Source organism: Molossus molossus, unplaced genomic scaffold (assembly GCF_014108415.1).
Source record: "Molossus molossus isolate mMolMol1 unplaced genomic scaffold, mMolMol1.p scaffold_m16_p_6, whole genome shotgun sequence".
Classification (NCBI taxonomy): Eukaryota; Metazoa; Chordata; class Mammalia; order Chiroptera; family Molossidae; genus Molossus; species Molossus molossus.
This window is the reverse complement of record NW_023425399.1, coordinates 93,689,121-93,708,292: the sequence shown is the minus strand read 5'-3', so window position 1 is coordinate 93,708,292 and position 19,172 is coordinate 93,689,121. Positions and strand designations below refer to the sequence as shown.

The 19,172-nt window shown below is 36.0% G+C and overlaps 1 protein-coding gene across 1 annotated transcript in view; it reads left to right on the top strand.

Annotated features, from left to right (window-relative positions):
- Positions 1 to 19,172, top strand: part of RIT2 (Ras like without CAAX 2) — a 316,712-nt gene that overhangs the window by 128,337 nt on the left and 169,203 nt on the right. Inside the window, exon 3 of the mRNA XM_036245390.1 lies at positions 7,160 to 7,233. Coding sequence (XP_036101283.1) covers positions 7,160 to 7,233 — 74 coding nt within the window. The remainder of the gene's footprint in view (positions 1 to 7,159; positions 7,234 to 19,172) is intronic.

The window sequence follows — 19,172 nt, the reverse complement described above, 5'->3', positions numbered from 1 at the left end:
TTTTTCATTTTACATTAAATCTGTGATCCATTTTAGATTACTTTTTGTATAAGGTGTGAGACTTAGCTCAAGGGTACCCCTCCCTGCCTGAATGCTTACTTTTTCGCACACGATTTGTCAAAAAAGCTATCTTTCCTCCACTGAATTGTTCTTTCACTTTGTCAAAATGTAGTGAGTCATGTTTGTGTGAGTTTATTTCTGGATTCTCTGTTCTGTTCCATTGATCTGTGCAGCTATACCTCTGTCAGTACCATGTAATCTTGATTACTGTAGGTATACAATCAATCTTGATATCAGGTAAACTGGCTCCTACCACTTTACTTTTCTATTGTAAAACTTGTTTTGATATTCTAGTTCTCCCTTTTCATAAAAAATTTTAAAACAATTGTGCCCATAGATACACATACGTTCTGAGATTTTGGTAAAAATTATGTTAAATCTTTACATAATTTTGGGGAGAATAAATATCTTTACCAGGAAAAGGACATGTCTCAGAATTTATTTAGATATTCCTTGATTTATTTCATTAATGTTGTGTGGTGTTTAGCATGTAAGTCCAGCATGTGTTTTGTCTACACCAATTTGTGTGTTCCAGCTGCCATTTTCTTCTTTTCCAAGTCTGGAAAATATGAGGCAGAAAGAAAACCCTGAGAACTCACCACCATATCATTCCTTGGTTCCTGAAGTTCTTAGCTAGTCTGCCTCTTTCTCTCCACCTTTCAGAATCTTCTTATGCTTGTTTTATATACAGGGTGGGGCAAAAGTAGGTTTACAGTTGGAAAGTAATACAATCATGAATAAATAATAATACAATGAACTTTGTTTTTCTCGTACTCACAGCTGTAAACCTACTTTTGTCCCACCCTGTATAATGCCCATGGTTTTATGTTGTATGTAGCAGGAGGCATAGGGGAAAGTACATCTTTTCCACCTTCCCAGAAACTGTGATCTTAGTATAAACCAAACCTGTCACCAGATGTTCTCATATTGTATGTATGTACTTCAGAGTCTCTCTGGGGCCCTTTCAGAGATGTCCATTGGGTGAGGGTGAAGAACCTATAGTAATCTGAGACTCCCTTGGTTGTCTTGACCATAAAACCTCTTTTCATTTCTGTGAGGAGACAATCTGTTTTACACTCAGTCTATGTTACAACATTTCTAGGAGGAAACCATTGCACAGATCATGGCCTTAGGATCATTCATCATTCATCATGGTTGCAGTGAACTGGTCAAGAAAGTTAGAACAAGAGACGTCATCATTCCTTGCTAAAGAAGCTGAGGAGAGGAGAACATTCGATGCTTCCTCTCCACACCCCAAAACAACAAGTGAGGCAGAGACAAAGGACTTGAGCTATTCAGTACCAGTACCTGCGGCATAGTCCTTTTTTCCTCTCCTATCTATTTGACAAAAGTGAGTCGTGGAATCAGGTTTTCCATGGATTTCCCTACCTTCTTGGGCTGAAAAGCAAGGATTAGAAGACTCTAACATTGAAAAGATGTCCTGAAACATTTTCTGGCTTGCAGGAAGGACATTGATTTGGCTGTGGTTTCAGAAACCTCTTGCTCAGACTGCAGATCTACTGGCTGGAAGATGACTGTTATTTCATGGCAAAAGCCTCTCTATTGGCATTGGCTCTGAGAAGCCATTGTTTGCGATGGCATCTTCCAGTAGAGGTCCTCTGCTGGTGAAAATCTCCAGGTGTTTTCCTCTTGTACCTTTGACACGCTCTAGCTTGCACCACCTCAACGGGTCTGATGTACTGGCAAGGCCTGCTGCAATGCCAGGCAATGCCATTCACTGGAGAATCTCCCTGCAGACTCTCCAGAATACATATTATTGGTGCTTTTGGGGTCAGACTTCCCAGAGCAGTGACACGGAGCTTCTCCCTGGGAGCAGCATGGAGATTCTGGTTGTTATGAACTACCCACTAGGATCTGCTTATATATCTAGGGGAAAGATTTTAATTGCCATGTAACTCATATCACCAAGGGTTTCTCATCCATCATCGACCTAAATAAACTAGATTCAACTCTCAATTCTTCAGCATGAGAAAAAAAATCCAAACTCTGCCTCATACTTCCCTTGAATTTCCAGGACTTATTTTTCTAATGGCATCCTTTTCTTCAGCTCTTATTTCCATGGTGGGGAAGGGTGTTCTTCTTTTCCTTCAGTCATCTCAGAACCTAAATTCAACCAGTTTTCAAAACCTTTGTCAAACCCAACAAGCATATATACCCATACTAGATCTCACTGAATGTTTAGGTTCAGGAGGAGGGGTTATACTAGAACACATGGAGCTCCCTTCCTCTTTTCTTGGCCTCTTGCCGTCATCTTCCTTCTAAGCACTGTTTTCTATCTGCTTCCTTTGAGAACTGACCTCAACTCAATTTAGGCTCCTCTGGGTGTCTTTTTCTGTCTTCCTAAATAAAGACATTTTAAATGCTTCTAATGTCGTACTCATTAAAATACTATGTTTTAAAATTGCCTGTTTAGATTTATGTATTTCCCCCAAGACTTTAAACACTTTGTAGGTAGAAATCAACTCTGTCTTCAACATTGTAGATTCTGTGCCTATCAGAGTGTGAAACGCAGATTATACACTCAAATACCAAATGTTGTTATTGATAAGTATACTGATACATTAGATTTGTAGCAGTGCTGATTCAGCCATGAATTAACTCCTTGTTCAAGTGAAAGTGTCCAGTTAATTGTTTCAAAATGCTTCTACTTTACACACACACACACACACACACACACACACACACACATAGAAGATAAGTCATTTAATTCTTCGACAAAGTTCTTATAAATAGATTATTCAAGCCTTTATATTTTTTATTGCCCTTTAAAAAAATGGAATGAAAGACTAATATCTTGGAGATATATACTAGTTCAGAGTTGCATATATATTCACTGTAATACTAATTATCATACATTTCAGATGTTCTGGTAAGCCACATAAAAAGTATTCAATTATCTTAAGATTTTTAAAAAGTCATCTAGTAAAAAACTCAACAGTTAACTAATATTTTCTCTCAGTTACATATTGTAGTTAAAATTATCCTAATTTTATATTTACAATTAAATTATTTTAAAATTATTTAAATACATAGGTTTGTTCTACAAAGGAGTTAAATTATTTTGGATAAATTCTCCAGAATACCTTAAGGTTTTTTAATAAAATAAAAACCTCATTTTGATAATTATTGAAAATACATCCTGCCAAATCCTCTGTGATTTACTTGTTGGGAAAATGCATTCCCATATGGGTAAATATAAATAGCAGAAGTAATTTAGTTTTAATATAATTTCATGGTTAATTTAAAGCAATATATTTTTTTAAATCACAAGATAACATGCCTAGAGTTTAAATTGTGGGTTTTGTTTTGTTTTAGATTTTTAAGCACCATGATACTTGCCACTTTTGTTGATCCTTACAGAACCCGTACGTATTGATGGCATGTGCTATTATCTCTATCTTCCAAATAAGATCAAGTGGCTGACCAATCATAACATGTATATTTAGTGATGGGTTTGAGGCTTTAATAAAGGTCTTTGATTAGTTCTTCTGGTAAAATACTGCTGCAGAAGGAGAGTGTAGAAGACACGTCCTAAAAGAAGCAATAGTCTCAAGTCAAACATTAGTGTTTTCAAATGAATTTTACAGTGGTAGATGCCTCCACAGTAGCGGCTCCATTGTGCTTTTCTGTGCAAACAATATAGTCGGCAGTTGCCACCATTTCTGCCTGATAAAGCTTTGTGTACATTGGCCTCTTGCTTGGGAAGATAAATGAGCTCACTTCAGGGTTGGGTCTATAAGCAGATGATTGAATTTCAGGGAGGTGTTTATATGCATTCAAGAAGAGTATTTCTATCACTGCATTTCTGCTTGGGAGGTCTCAAAGGAAGTAGATGGATGGAAACAGAAGAGAAGATTGTTTATTGGGAGGAAATGAAAGGGATTAGTTTCTGTGGAGGCCAAGCAGGTGACCTAGATTCACAACACTGGGATGTGTACTCTGATGGATACTTTTTAAAAGAGAAAAAGAAATCTTGGATATAGGGCCTGGCTTAATTTCCAGCCAATTCACATCAAGTCTCTTTGAAGGGGTTTTCTAATCCCAGGAGAAGCTTTTATTTGATACATGTTTCATGTGCAGGGTTTATCTAGGGCTCAGATAATAACACAGTGAAGTTCTCATATGGATTACTCAGCATGCTCCTGGCCTCAGCAGGCTCTTTTTGGAGCCTTTGAATTGAAATAAATAAACATGAAATCTGAAAGACTTACATGTGATCCTCAGGTCACAGCACCTTTTTCAAAGTAACTATTCATATTTCTGTGTGAAATTGAAAAATAACCCTATGCATCTTCAAAAAATATTGCAAATAATTCCACAAGATTTCTCTTTTGTGAGAGGAAGATCAGTGAAAAAGCAAAGAGCAAAGGAATAAAAAATAGAAAAACTGCATGGTTGCCTGTACACTTAATGGTTTTAGAATGGCCAGGAATAACTAAAAACACACTAGATTGACCTTCCTGAAAGTTTTATTTCCCACAACTTTAGCTTTCTAGAGCACAGTCATAAGGGATAAATTTCCCTGAAGATAAGCTATATGTCCTACACATTTTTGGATCTTAACAACCACTGCATATACATATATTTTCCACCATGATTGTATAAGTTCCTTGAGAGTAGAGGCCATGGTGGGGTGTGTGTGTGTGTGTGTGTGTGTGTGTGTGTGTGTGTGTTATCTTCAGAAGCTAGCAGAAATCTAATTTTTTGGGAGGTGCTGAGTTACATGCATTAAGAAACTGCCTCCTGTGCTTGACCATCACTACTTTCTAAAAAAAAAGTTATGAAAATAATCATTTACTTATTTGCGTTTCAAAATCAACAGTATAAATAATTATTGAATTGTGCCAAAATTCAATGCTGTTCTAAATGTTTTTTTTTTTATGGTGATTCAGTTTGATCTTTACACATACTATAAATGGTAAATAAAACAAAATAGAGATTGTGGCCAGACTCTATGAGTTGGTGAGGTGAAGGCTCAGAAGTTCCAACAATGTTCAACAAATGATGGGGTACTCACGGTAGGTATTTGAACAGGCTGAAATATATAGGATGGGATTGGCATGACTAAAGAAATCAATAGATGTAATAAAATGAGATTCTCAACTTACACCCAAGGCTTCAGACCCAGATAATCACTGTCTTCACTTAAATGATACACAAATGTGGCAAAGAACAGAAGCAAACACGTTACAACATTTTGTAGTTTTTAGTGCACAAGTTCTCACCTCCTTGGTTAAGTTTATTCCCAAGTATTTAATTCCCTTTGATGTTACTATAAATGGAATCATTCTCTTATTTCCTTTTACTGTTCATTATTATTGTATAGAAGCACAACTGACTTTTGTTGTTGTTCTTCCTCACTCCAGGATATTTCTCTATTTGTTTTTTTAGATAGAGTGGAAGGAAGGGAAGGAGGGAGGAAGAGAGAGAGAGAGAGACAGAGAGAGACAGAGAAAGAGAGAGAGTGACCTTGATTAGTTGCCTCCTGCATGACCCCAATTGTAGCCAGGGATCAAACCTGTAATCCAGGTACATGTCCTTGACTGGGAATCAAACCCATGACTCTTTGGTCCACAGGCCAGTGCTCTAACCACTGAGCCAAACCAGCCAGGGCTACAACTGATTTTTGTGTGTTGACTTTGTAGCCTGCAACTTTGCTAAATTTGTTTAGAAGTTCTAATTGTTTTTCTTTTTATTTGTGAAATCTTTTTTTAAAAAACCATTTTATTTTTACAAATTAGAGCATTAAGTACATTCACAATATTCTGTAATCATAACCACTTTCCATTTCCAGAACTTCTTCATATTCCCAAACAGAAGCTCTATACCCATTAAACAAAACTCCCCAATTACTCCTCCCACCAGTCCCTGAAATCTTTAGAAATCATGCTCTTTCTACATATAAGATCATGATATTTACAAACAGAAAATTATTTTTCCATTTGGATGCCTTTCATTTCTTTTTCTTGCCATATTGCTCTGGCTAGAACTTCTAGTACTATGTTAAATAAAAATGGTTAAAGCAGGTATACTTGTTTTGTTCCTGATCTTTAGAAAAAGTTTTTAGTCTTTTGTAGAATGTCAGGATACATACTTGTGTGCATTATTTAGAAAGAACTGACATATTTATTCCATGAATGGTTTCTCTAGGTAACATCACCAAGGCACCTCAAATCATGAGACTTTCCTGATAAACGAGAAATACACTGGAATTTACTTTAAGCAGAAACTTACTTTTCTATATTTTTTTGGGTCGTATCGTCATTCTGTGTAGTCTATTTGACTAGGGTATCTGATTCTCCTATTTAGTAACCTATTTTTTATTTAATTTATTGGGGTGATACTGGTTAACATAATTATACAGGTTTCAAGTGCATAACTCTATAACACATCATCTGTACACTGTACTGTATGTTTACCACCCCAAGTGAAGTCTCCATCCATCACTATTTTCTTCCCTATACCCTCATTCCACCTACCCTCACAATCACCACAGTGTTGTTTATGGCCATGAGTTTTCTTTTTTTCTTTGTTGCTCAATCTCTCCACCACCCTCCAATTCCGTGACAGCTGTCAGCTAACAGCAGAGTCTGACTCTATTTTGCTTGTTAGTTCATTTTGTTCATTAGATTCCACACATGAGTGAAATCATATGGTAGTTATCTTTCTCTGACTGGCTTATTTCACTTAGCATAATGCTCTCCAAGTCCATCCATGCTGTCACAAAGGGTAATATTTTCTTCTTCTTCTTTTTTTACAGATGAGTAATATTTTGTTGTGTAAATGCACCACAGCTTTTAAAACAGTATGAAGTTACTCAAAAAATTAAAAATGAAACTGTCTTATAACCCAGCAATTCCACATCTGGCAGTTTATCTGAAGAAACCGGAATTACTAATTTGAAAGAACATATACACCTCTGTGCTCATTGCAGCATTATGTACAATTGCCAAGATTTGGAACCAGCTCAAGTGTTCATCAATAGATTAGCAACTTATTTAAAACACTTTTTCTTATTTATCTAAAAGTTACTCCACTGACTGTATTTAAATATAAACTTTGTTTTGTGTCTTTTCAGAAGATGCTTATAAGACCCAGGTTAGGATTGACAATGAGCCAGCCTATTTGGACATCTTGGACACTGCTGGTCAGGTAGGTGCTTTCCTTGGGTCTCCCAATCTGAGGCCAGCATAGGCTTTAACGTCAAATGCATTGACCACAAAGAAGAAGATGAGTTGAACTATGTAAACAGGAGAAGAACACATTTTCAACAGCAATCAGGAATTAAATAAGAAAAAAAAACTGACAGGAAAATTTGACTCATTGCCAACCAGAATATTTCAAGATTTCCTTAATTTTGTCAATATAATAATATGTGGAGATATAATATTGCTAGTGAGATTATAAAATAGTTTATGATTCCTCCTTAGTTGTGCTCAAAACTATGTCTGGGACTTTGTTCTGATGATGGCTTTTATTAGAGAACTTTAGCTTAATATGAAAAATAAGCTTTATTTAACAAATATGCTCATGAAACTAGGGCAGGAACCAATGAGTAACGTAATTGTGTAATGTGTAACATAACCAAGATTTAGCTTAATCTAACACATTAGTTTAAAAATCTGCATCTGGAACAAGGAGGAAAAGAACTATGAGTAAGAGAGAAAATTTATATAATATAAAAGTAAAGATAGAACTACAATACTACATAGCAATTATAAATAAAATGGGATGAAATGAATCAGTGTTAAAATATTTCAAAGCCTTGTAGTATTTTGGAGGAGGGTAGAGATTTTTTTAACTTCATACTTTAAAAATAATTATGTTAAAAATGTATATTTATCGCCCTGGCCAGTTTGGTTCAGCGGTTAGAGCGTTGGCCTGTGGTCCGGAGAGACCGGGGTTCGGTTCCCGCTAAGGGCATGTACCTCGGTTGCAGTTTGTCCCCGGCCCTGGTTGGTCGTGCGGGTGGCAGCCACTCGATGTGTCCCTTTCACGTCGATGTTTCTCTCTCTCTCTCTCTCTCTCTCTCTCTCTCTCTCTCTCTCTCTCTCTCCCTCCCACTCTATCTGTACAAAAAATAGAAAAATGTTCTCGGGTGAGGATAAAAAAAAAAAGTATATTTATCTATTAAATGCCAGACATAAAACAAATAACTCTCTACTTTGTTATAAACCTAAAACTGCTGTAAAAAATAGTCTTAAAAATATAACCTAAAAACTAGGAGAGAAATAAGGGAAGACTGCATTTAAAAAATTAGGTATATAATATAAGGTAGAAAAGAAAGCAAAAAGTAAAGAAGCATAATACAATAAATAAATATATCAAGAATCAAAATAAATGGAAATGGATATACCTCTCCCAGAAAAGCAGGCAAATTGGTAGCATCATATTCAATAAAAGAACAAAACTAATCTCTGTTTGTTTGGTTTAAAAGAGACAATATACAGAAAAGTAGCAAATCAGAGAATGAGCATTTAAAAAGTAGGCAAAAGTAACCAAATCTGCAGATATACCTGTATTAATATCAGACAAAATAGATTTTATTGAAAAAAAAAGCATTATTAAGATGTAAAACTGTCAATCTGTAATAAAAATATCATTTAAAAGATGTAAAAATTCTAGTCTGTAATATTCAAGACAAATGGGGTGAACTATACAGAATAATATATAAGTCCAACATCATGTATATTGGGAAGTTTCAGTGCATGTTAGTCATTGTCAATAAGTGCTGGATCAAAAAGTAACGTAGTTGTAGGAGATTTTAAAACCCATTTAACTTATATAGAATTCTGCAGTCCGTATGAGAGTAGACATTGCTTTCACATACATATGTGGTTTATACTTTTTATGCTTAGATTTCTAATCTAAGCAAAGAATGTGGTGTGTAAAAGATTGATTATTTGATATATGTAGAATTTTACTTTGACTTAGAATCTGATACGTTTTTATGTTTAAGCTAATACTTACCTCTTGAGGAGAAGGGGAAGAATTGAGAAAGGGGAGAGGTTACAATTTATGTTTCATAAAGTTCTGATTAAACATAGAAAAATGTTAATATTTGAAAACCTAGGTCATGGGTACAGAGATCTTCTCTGTAATAGTTTCCTCTGTACTTAAATAATTTATATTTTTAAAAAATGTTTTATTATTTCATGTTTGTTGTAGCTACTTAAAAAATAATGCGTTAATTGGAATACTGATACTGTACACACCACTGAAAATAGGTGGTCTCTTTCTATATTCATGAGATATAGCCAGACTATTTGAAACCCACACATCTGGACAATGGACTTATGGAGGTGGGAATTCTTGAAGCCTTTGGGAAGATATCGAATAGAAACATTTCTATTGGCTCATTGGAAAAATAGCTAGACCATCAATTGTATAAAAATCTAAAGAGATACCAAATCCCACCACACTGTCCTTAGTAATTCAGTGTGTATGAAATGCTACTATGTGAGATTATGTCTACATTTCTGTATGTATGTATGGATCTCATATTCTCAATATGATTAACTGGGCATCCATAGTGTTACAACACTGGATTAATTGTCTCAGAGGGATACCTAAATAAATAAATAAATAAATAAATAAATAAATAAATAAATAAATAAATCACTGTAGTTCCTGACCTTGAAGAGTTACACTTTTATTTTTACACATTTAAGAAAGAATCTATTCAAAACTGAAAAAAGAGCTGTCAATATTTTTTGCTGTGTCTTTAATCATGTCACCTCTTTAGCTTTCTCCTATAAACAGCTCTAAAGTGTTCCTTTACCAACTATTTTTTTAAATGTTTTTATTGATTTTTTAGAGAGAAAGGAAGAGAGAGAGAGAAATAGAAACATCTACGTGAGAGAGAAACATCAATTGGCTGCCTCCTGCATGCCTCCTACTGGGAATGGAGCCCACAACCTGGGTTTGTGCTCTGACAAAGACTGGAACTGGGATCTTTCAGGCCATGGACAACACTCAATCCACTGAGCTACACCGAACAGGTCCAACCATGTTTTAAGCATCTAATTACTCACTAATGTGATATGTAAACATCAACATTTTTATTTATCATTTGTATTTTTAGCTGAAACTTGGCAATTTTAAAACTTAATCTGTCAAATTTAATATATATACATATGTGTGTGTGTGTGTGTGTGTGTGTGTATTTGATTTACACATAGCATAAATATGCTAAGTAAAATGACTACCAAGACTCTCTAAAATATACTTTTGATAGAAAGATCTGAAAAACAGAATGTCATTCAATGGCCTCATTTTTCAAAGCACTTCCCTCAGTGTTGCATTTTTGTGGTAGACAATGCCAGAGCCTTTCATCCTATAATTACTGTTGGGCCACTGTGCAAACAGAACTTTCACTAAGAGTAGTCATTAGTAGAAACTCTGCAGTCAATTCATAATTGTTTCTACTTAATATCCATGTAAATGACTATCCTTGTGAATATTTAATATAGATGGGGCTTTGTCACATGGCTCAAATGCCAACACTAGAAGGATTCAGGTGCTATGCCCGTAGTCATTCCTGAAAGCCTACAGTGATATAGCTACATTACCCCTCAAAGCCATCTTTGTGAATAATACTGGACTATTCATGACCGGTGATGCTTGCTACTTGTGTATTACTTTTTTGAAAATGTCAATGATATTTTGATAAAAAGAGTCTTAGTTGAAAACCACCAGTACAGAAAACTGGCAAGAACTATGGATTAAAATCTCAAGATGGTAAAATTGAGGAAGAATCAGAAGAAAAAAATGCCATTAGTACAAGATTTTATTTACAACCATCTTTTTCGTTCTTTCTTTCTTTACATCTTTTACAGTGTTTTGCACAAAAAATTTACCTTCCCTAATACCAAATATCAGGGGTATTTGTTTGCAGATTTTCCTTGAGTTACATCATCAAAGTATTGGTCCATTAGGAAAAGATTTAGATGATATAAATAAATAACAATATTGCATCTATTTGGCATCTATGTAAATGATCAAATTAGCAAGAACAATAGGGACAATCCATACCACTTTTTATAACTCTTGTACAGCTTCATGAAGCAGGGGCCTAGCTAAGAATATGTACTCAATGACAGTGAATGAAACATTTGGGCATATGACCTGTATTTTTTCTACAGCTGATATAAAAAGGTATGTGGAATTAGACAAAATTTTTTTTTGTTCCTGTGATTCAATTCCCATTTTTTTTTTTTAAATAAAGAGCATAGATTAAATGTTATTTAAACATTTTGTGCTCTATGTTTCTATCATTCCCAAAACTGTTTCATTCATTCAACAGAGAATTATTATGTTTCGGACACTAATTATGCTTTTCCAATAGTGCTAGTCACTATGACAGAGTCAACAAATTTGAAAAATGTTTCCTGCCTTTACGAAATTTGCAACTTAGTAGTGGAGGCAAGATATTCCTGGTTTGCCCTGGACTGTTTGGCTCAGCAGTTAGAGCATCAGCCCATGGACCAAAGGGTTGAGGGTTTGATTCCTGGTTGCAGGTTTGATCTCTGGCCCCATTTGGGGTCTTACGAGAGGCAACCAATCGATGTGTCTCTCTCACATCGATGTTTCTCTCTAACTCTTTCTCCCTCCCTCCTTTCCACTCTATCAGAAAAATCAATGAAAAAATATCCTCGAGTGAGGCTTAACAAACAAACAAACAAGAAGATATACCTGGTTTGCTAAGAGAAAATGTCACTTATGTATCATAAAGGTAGCTTTCAATTAAGTTAAGGAATGAAAAGCAACTGTTTTTGCTCTGGCAAATGATAACCTGAAAAGAATAATGCAGGAGAGCTTCTCCCAATAGACCTTTAGTTTCACTGAGAAGGTGTATTTATATGCATAACTTCGAATTATGAGACTATTAAAAGAAAAACAAGTGGGTAAAATGCTTATTATCATAGAAATTCTAGGAGTAGTAGTAGGTCATTTTGATTATATAACCAAAGGCATTAAAAAAAATTTTTTCCTTTGATTTATCTTTTTTCTTCCTTCAAGACTATAGTAATATTATGATGTTAACTTTTCTTCTCTGTGTGTGTGTGCGCGTGCGCATGTGTGTATGTATGAAACAGAGAATGAGAGAGATTATGGGTGGGTTTGAAGCATCTTGTATATCTGGAAAGCCATGAAGGGTCACAACAAGAGTCAGAAGAAGGAAATGGAAGATTGGGTTCTAGAAACTAAATCAAAGTTTAAGGAAGAAGCTTGATATTTTTTCTAGGTCATATTTCTATGCTTTATAGCCCAGGTTGGCAGGTTGGGAACATATATGATAATAAGGGCATGAATTTGGCTGGAGTGACCTATAGATCCTTGGTATGGTAAACAGATTGCAGTAAAAAATCACTTGGAAAATACCACTAGTTCTTATTATATACATAATAGCTAATACATCAAAATGTAAATGGCTCAGTTATTTTCCTTTGCAAGATTAAAAAACCCTTTAAGTAAAAAACTATGTCTTCTTTTATGTCACTATATCTGGTATCTTGGTAAGTATATTATATAATAGGTGTTTCTTAATCAAGTAAATTTTTCAGTCAATTGGGAAATAAAAGAATAAATCCAGTTTTGTTTTTTTTAAAACTCAAGCAATTCACTCTTGGTGAATGTTTTCTGATAATCTTATTCATATACCTAGGGGCCCTGGAAAAATGTGTTGCATTTTATTTGAAGTTCAGAAACTGGTGGAGTTCGGGGAATAAAATTTGTCTGTTAGAAATCAATTTTAACAGCTGGTGTGGCTCAGTGGTTGAGTGTCAACCTATGTACCAAAAAGTTACCAGTTTAATTCCCAGTCAAGGCACATGGCCAGGTTGTGGGCCAAATCTCCAATGGGGGGCATGCAGGAGGAGGCCAATCGATGTTCTCTCTCATTGATGTTTCTATCTCTCTCCCCCTCTCTTTTCCTCTCTAATGTCAATAAAGAAAAAAAAGAAAAAAAAAAGGAAAGAAAGAAATCAATTCTGCATTTAGGCAGCAAAGCTACTGAAATGCTCCCATTCAAGGAACTCCAGTTGTTCTTTGGACCAACTACCAGTACATAGCATGTGGATTTTGACTTCAATAAGCAACTGGAGACAACCTGTGACCAAAAGAGCTAGAAAATATATTGCCCCAGAGCCATCAAGTGCCTTCAAACTAAGAATCTTCATCTAATCAACTTCCTTTGATCTGGGGGGCTGAATGCAAAGGTCACTTTCCTATTCCACTAGCCCCCAGACTGATGCTAGCACCAGGATTGCAAAGGAAAAGCAACTCAACCCTTTCCTTCCTTTTTCTTTCAAGGCTGTTAGTCCTGCCAAGCCCCAGGTGGGGGTGCCTTTCAATGCCATTAACATTGCCCAGGAATGTCAGGGGGCAAAGGAGGGAAGATACAAAGGGCTCAGCCCATCCTGCCTCCTCTACCTCCATAGGAACCCCAGTGCCTATTATAGAAAGGGGCTCATGAAAGGGACATGACATTTCCTTCTAGTCCCTTATCCCAGCCTTACTCTAGGACCCAGGGCTGGCTCCTAAGTTTCCATCCAGTCTTCAGCCAGGTTCTATGTTGGTTACACACAGGTGTATATATACAATCTTAGAACCTAGTGGCCCCAGCTCTGGGACATCTGCCTGCCGTGGTCCTGGGGTCCACTTTGCCATAGCTGGTCCATTCCAGAGGCTAGGGTGGGGTAGGTCAGGTCAGGCTATTGCCTTACATATGGGAATGTGTCTTATTCTCCCCAACTTATTTTTATACCCCTACCTTGGGCTAAGGAGAGGAGGTGGGTCTGGATATTTTTTTCAGAACACTGTTTAATGTCTGTTTCCATACTATGGTTGCATTTTTGTTTTCTATGAATGAGTCTGCATTCAATTAAAGAAGCAACAGACACACAGACACACAAAATAGAATTTGACAAGGAGCCACTTAATATAGGATTATCCTAGAGACTGTTATCTGTATTACTAAACATGCTCTGTATTCTGAATTCTTTTTAATGCAAATGAAAATAATAATGAACATCCCATTCTGAGATTATAGGGGGGTCTATGTTAGAATAGCAGTTTAAAAACTAAATGATAAGTTCACCCACTAGGATAACGAGTATCTTTAGTATCACTAAGAAATCAAAAGACATGGTTTTCCTTCCAGAATCCTAAGCCAAACATTTTGCACCCTGCTTTTAGCTTTGATGCAAAGCTGTTTGACTCCCAAAGGCTCTTCAGATAAATACACATTCATACCCTAAACTTAATACTTTCATGATTGCTGTGACAGTTATCTATGTTCTTCTGGCCTATTATCCAAAAGTGCTATTCTCTCATCATGAATTAATTCAAGTTTCAAATGAAAGCTAAAGTATCTTATCTAATGGAAATCCAAAAAGCATTTTTATCAGTAATATTTTTAATGGATCATAAACTGGGTCTCTCAAAGTATAAAAATAGTTTTAAAATCATTTTAAATGGGTCTCCCCTTCCTACTTTCTTTGTTGTTGATATATTTTTTTTTCTACTATAATGCAGGAAAGCCCCATTTATAATAAAATGCAAAGTGCTATTACTTTTCTTTGTAAATATCCAACTTTGATTTCAAAATCAGATTGCTGTTCTGGGAAACTCAAAGTGGTTCCTTATAGAATGACTGATTATTTTATTTTGGACAGGTTTCAGGTGTACGTTTGGTAGAGGTCTGCCTTTATAGCTACGATGCTCTAATCCCTAAACCTTTCTCTTCTTTATTCTCATACCTGAAATTTCAGATACAACAAAATGTTGAACAATAAAAAAAATAGGCATGATACAGAGGAGACAGACATTTTTGTCACAAAAAAAACAAAACAAAACAAAACAAAACTGCAATGAGCTAAATCCAGCCAACTATCTTTTTCTTATTAAACTGCAGTAAGTCAATGGAACCAATACATTTACAGGAGCTCTGGGGCCAGTGCCATGTGAAGGGCTTGCCATCCTCTTCTCTGATAGAATAATGTAGTAATCAGGGTTCTCCAGATAAACAGAACCAATGGAATGACTACGTAGATAGGTAATGTAGACATAGATATAGATGATATAGATATAGACATAGATATATAGATATATAGGTGAGCAAAAGTAGGTTTACAGTTGTGAGTAAGCAAAACACATTTTATTTTTGTATTGTTTATTATTGTAAACATACTTTTGCCCACCCCTATGTAGCTATAGATAATAATAGGAGATTTACTACAGTAGTCGACTCACACAATTTTGGGGGCCAAGAAATTCCACAATCTGCTGTGTGCAAGCTGGAGAATCAGGAAAGCCTACAGTGCTAGGTTGAAGTCTAAAGTCCTGAGAATTTGAGGTCTGATGTAATCCTAATTGAGTCTAAAAGTCCAAGAACCAAGGGCACCAATGGTCTAGCGGAGGAGAAGATGAAAGACTAATTCACCCTTTCTCCATCTTTTTGTTTTATTTGGATCCTCAACGAGTTGGATAACGCCCACCCACTTTGGGGAGGGCCATCTGCTTTCCTCAGTTCACAGATTCAAATGCTTATCTCTCCTAGAAAAACCCTGAAGGATACCCCCAGAAATAATGTGTTATCAGCTATCTCAGAATCCATCCCTTAGCCCAGTTAAGTTGATGCATACAACTAACCATGATAAACACCATTTGGGAAGGCTCTTCTACTAATTGGTATCAACATTACATGACTTCATTTCAGTAGTTGTTTTTGTTAAAAAATTATTGCTCCTTTCATTTTGTGGCTCTGGTGAGACCATTTGACATGTAGCCTAAGAAACAATATACCAGGTGGCTCCAAGGATGTGCTTATGAGAATTTAACTATGGGGGTCAAGTCACTTATGGGGTCACATGTCTTTATCATAGGTCAACATGGCACCATGTTTGCTCCTATCTTGATCTCATAATCCCGCTGTAGATCTGAGAAACACGTGGTTATAATTCAGAGTCAGTTAGCAGAGGGGTAGCATCATAATGTCCTTGCTTGAGTCTTGAATGTTTTTAGCAAGGTCTTGATGAGAATCTAGGTATGTGATTCAGTATTCCCGATTTGAACCTGAGTTAGTATGTCCAGCAATAAACTGAACAGCCTTACTGTCCAGCCGTTTCCTAAACTCCACTTCTTGAGTAACTGCTAACAACTTTAACAATGTTTTTTTCTGACTAGATATTTATTCATCTTTGAGGAAAGAAAGACTACAGAATCTGAGTCACTTTAAGTAAAACTAAAATTCTGGAATTGCTTTTATAGTAGAGAACTGGAGTAAATGCTAGCTGGGTATCTATAGTGACTATAAAATGTATACCTTTTGATTTTTTAATTATTTTATGTATAAGTTTTATAAACTGAAGTGAATTTTAAAAGAATCCCCAAAGCTATGTTACCTGTTCATCCCATGAATAAGAGTCTTAAAATATGGCACCATAACTGAAATTCCACAGACCAGACTCTCTAAGATGCAATGAGAAACTTCAAGAGCATAAATAATAAATAAAACCTACCAAACAAGTAATTTTAAATGTTGTAAACAGTCTAGAAGTAAGGTGATTGATTAAAATATGCAAATTTATCGTATTTTGAGAAGCACATTTAATAATAAAACGTTTTTTTTTTATCCTAGGAAAATAAAGAGCAATACATTAGTTCCCTAAAAAAAAAGTATAATAATATACTAGTCAACATATTTTCTAATAGCAAACTGTATGTAATCTTGATGAATTTGTGCTAGCCTATACCGTTGGTATAGGATCTATTAAGAAAACATAGTTGGGAAATTATCTTCACAGTTTATTAATACTACAGAGCTGGTGTTGACCTTCAGGTTGGACTCCTGATTATTTATGAGGACTACTGCACATGTTGGCAATAACTCAAAGAATTTTCCCCAAATCTTCTGAATTTGACATGCCTTCTAGGATTTTTGCCCATGTAAATTTGTTCATGATGTTAGGCAATATATATTTCTGTCACAATTCTTAAAATTTCTTCAGAGGTGATCCTCAGAACAGCGAACCTTCATGAAGATTCTGTATCCTGAGAAATCAACCAGAGAAGAGCAAAGCTTGTACAAGGATTGAGACATTCCAATAAATCTAACTAAAACATTTTTTTTAATCCTCACCCAAGGATATACTTAGAAGAAGGGAGAGAAAAAGAGGGGGGGAAGGGAAAGGGGGAATAAGAGAGAGAAGGGGGAATATTGAAGTGAGATAGAAACATCAATAGGCTGCCTTCAGTACATACCACTACTGGGGATTGGACCTGCAACCTGATTCTGCATGCTAACCGGGAATCAAATTGGCAACCTTTTGGTGCACAGGACAATGCTCAACCAACTGAGCCACTCCAATGGGCTCCAATTAGTCTATGGAAGTAAATTCTGATCAGAAGGAATATATACACCCTTAAGTTCATAGCAGCACTATTTACTATAGCTAAGTATCTGGAAACAGCCCAGTGTCCATCAGTAGATGAGTGGATAAAAAAGCTGTGGTACATTTTCACAGTGGAATACTATGCAGCTATAAGAAAGAAAGATCTCTTATTCTCCAAGACAACATGGAGGGACCTGGAGAGCCTTATGCTGAATGAAATAAACCAATCAGAAAAAGACAAGTGCCACATGATCTCACTTATGTGTGGAATATAATGAACAAAATAGATCCAGAGACACGTGAGTAGGGAACAGACTGACAAGCATGAGGGAAGGGGGGAAGGGGTGGCCAGAAGAGATAAACCGAAGGATGTATATGCACCTGTGCATAACCAATGGACACAGACAACAGTGTGGTGAACAGAGGGGTGAGATCGGGGAGGAAGGTCTCAATGGGGGAAAAAGGAGAAACATCTGTAACACTTTCAAAAATAATAATAAATTAAATCTAAAAAAAAAATCCTTTTTTCCCCCCAATCTCCTTACCTGTTCGAAGTGTGTATAGTCTCATTCATATTTTCTTGGAAATTTACCTTTGCTAAATCTACTTCAGTGAAGAGATGCCAGCTGATTGTTCCCTCAAGGCTCCAGGTGCATGATGATCTCCCTAGTTATCAGCTTAGCAATGTCTCAGAAATGTACATAGGCATAAGATAAGTGATGCAGTTATTTTTTATAAGCTGCAATGTCTTTACCTGGTTGTTGATTCCCTTTGGAATAGGAAATCTCTAAGCAATGGCTTATAGTGCAAATAAATTATAAATTTTTAGTAATGCAACAATTTAATCATGAGTTAATCTTTTTTTTTTTATCCTCACCCAGGGACATTTTTCCATTTTTTGTTCAAATAGAGTGGGAGGGAGAGAGAGAGAGAAACATCAACGCGAGTGGCTGCCACCCGCATGACCCAATAAGGGCCGGGGACAAACTGCAACCGAGGTACGTGCCCTTGGCGGGAACCAAAACCCGGTTTCTCTGGACCACAGGCCAACTCTCTAACCGCTGAGCCAAACCATCCAGGGCAATCACAAGTTAATCTTAAATAGAGTTCAATGACCTGAATCCGACAAAGGAGTGGTCCCTATAGACTAGGAGGAGAATAGCATCATTCTAGCCTGGGCCTGCAGTTGTGTTTGCTTCAAAATAGAGTGAACACCTCTTAACATGTAAACTCTGGAGAGCACACCGATATATGAAAATTGGCAACAAGCCACAAAGCTGTCATTTTAAATTTAGTGTTTGTCTAAAATTTTGAGTAATAGTTGTAATTGTTCAATTGTAGGTTTTAAGAGTAATTATGTCATGCTTGTCATACTTATAACTTTATATATGTAATATATATGTCTGTGTATTTTAATAGATGAAATCAGAAACAAGGCTTTACTTAAAAAAATTTTAAAGTCTAATAAGAGTATTTTACTTACTGTCTTAAAATGACTACGTCCTAATATTGACAAGTTTTCTGCTAGAGCTTTTATGCTGCTGCTGTTGTTTTTTTTAATCCTCACCCGAGGATATTTTTCTATTTATCTTCAGATAGAGTGGAGAGAGGGAGAGAGAGAGACACATCAACTGGTTGCCTCCTGTATGACCCTGACCAGGGCCAAGGACGAACCACAATGAGGTACGTGCCCTT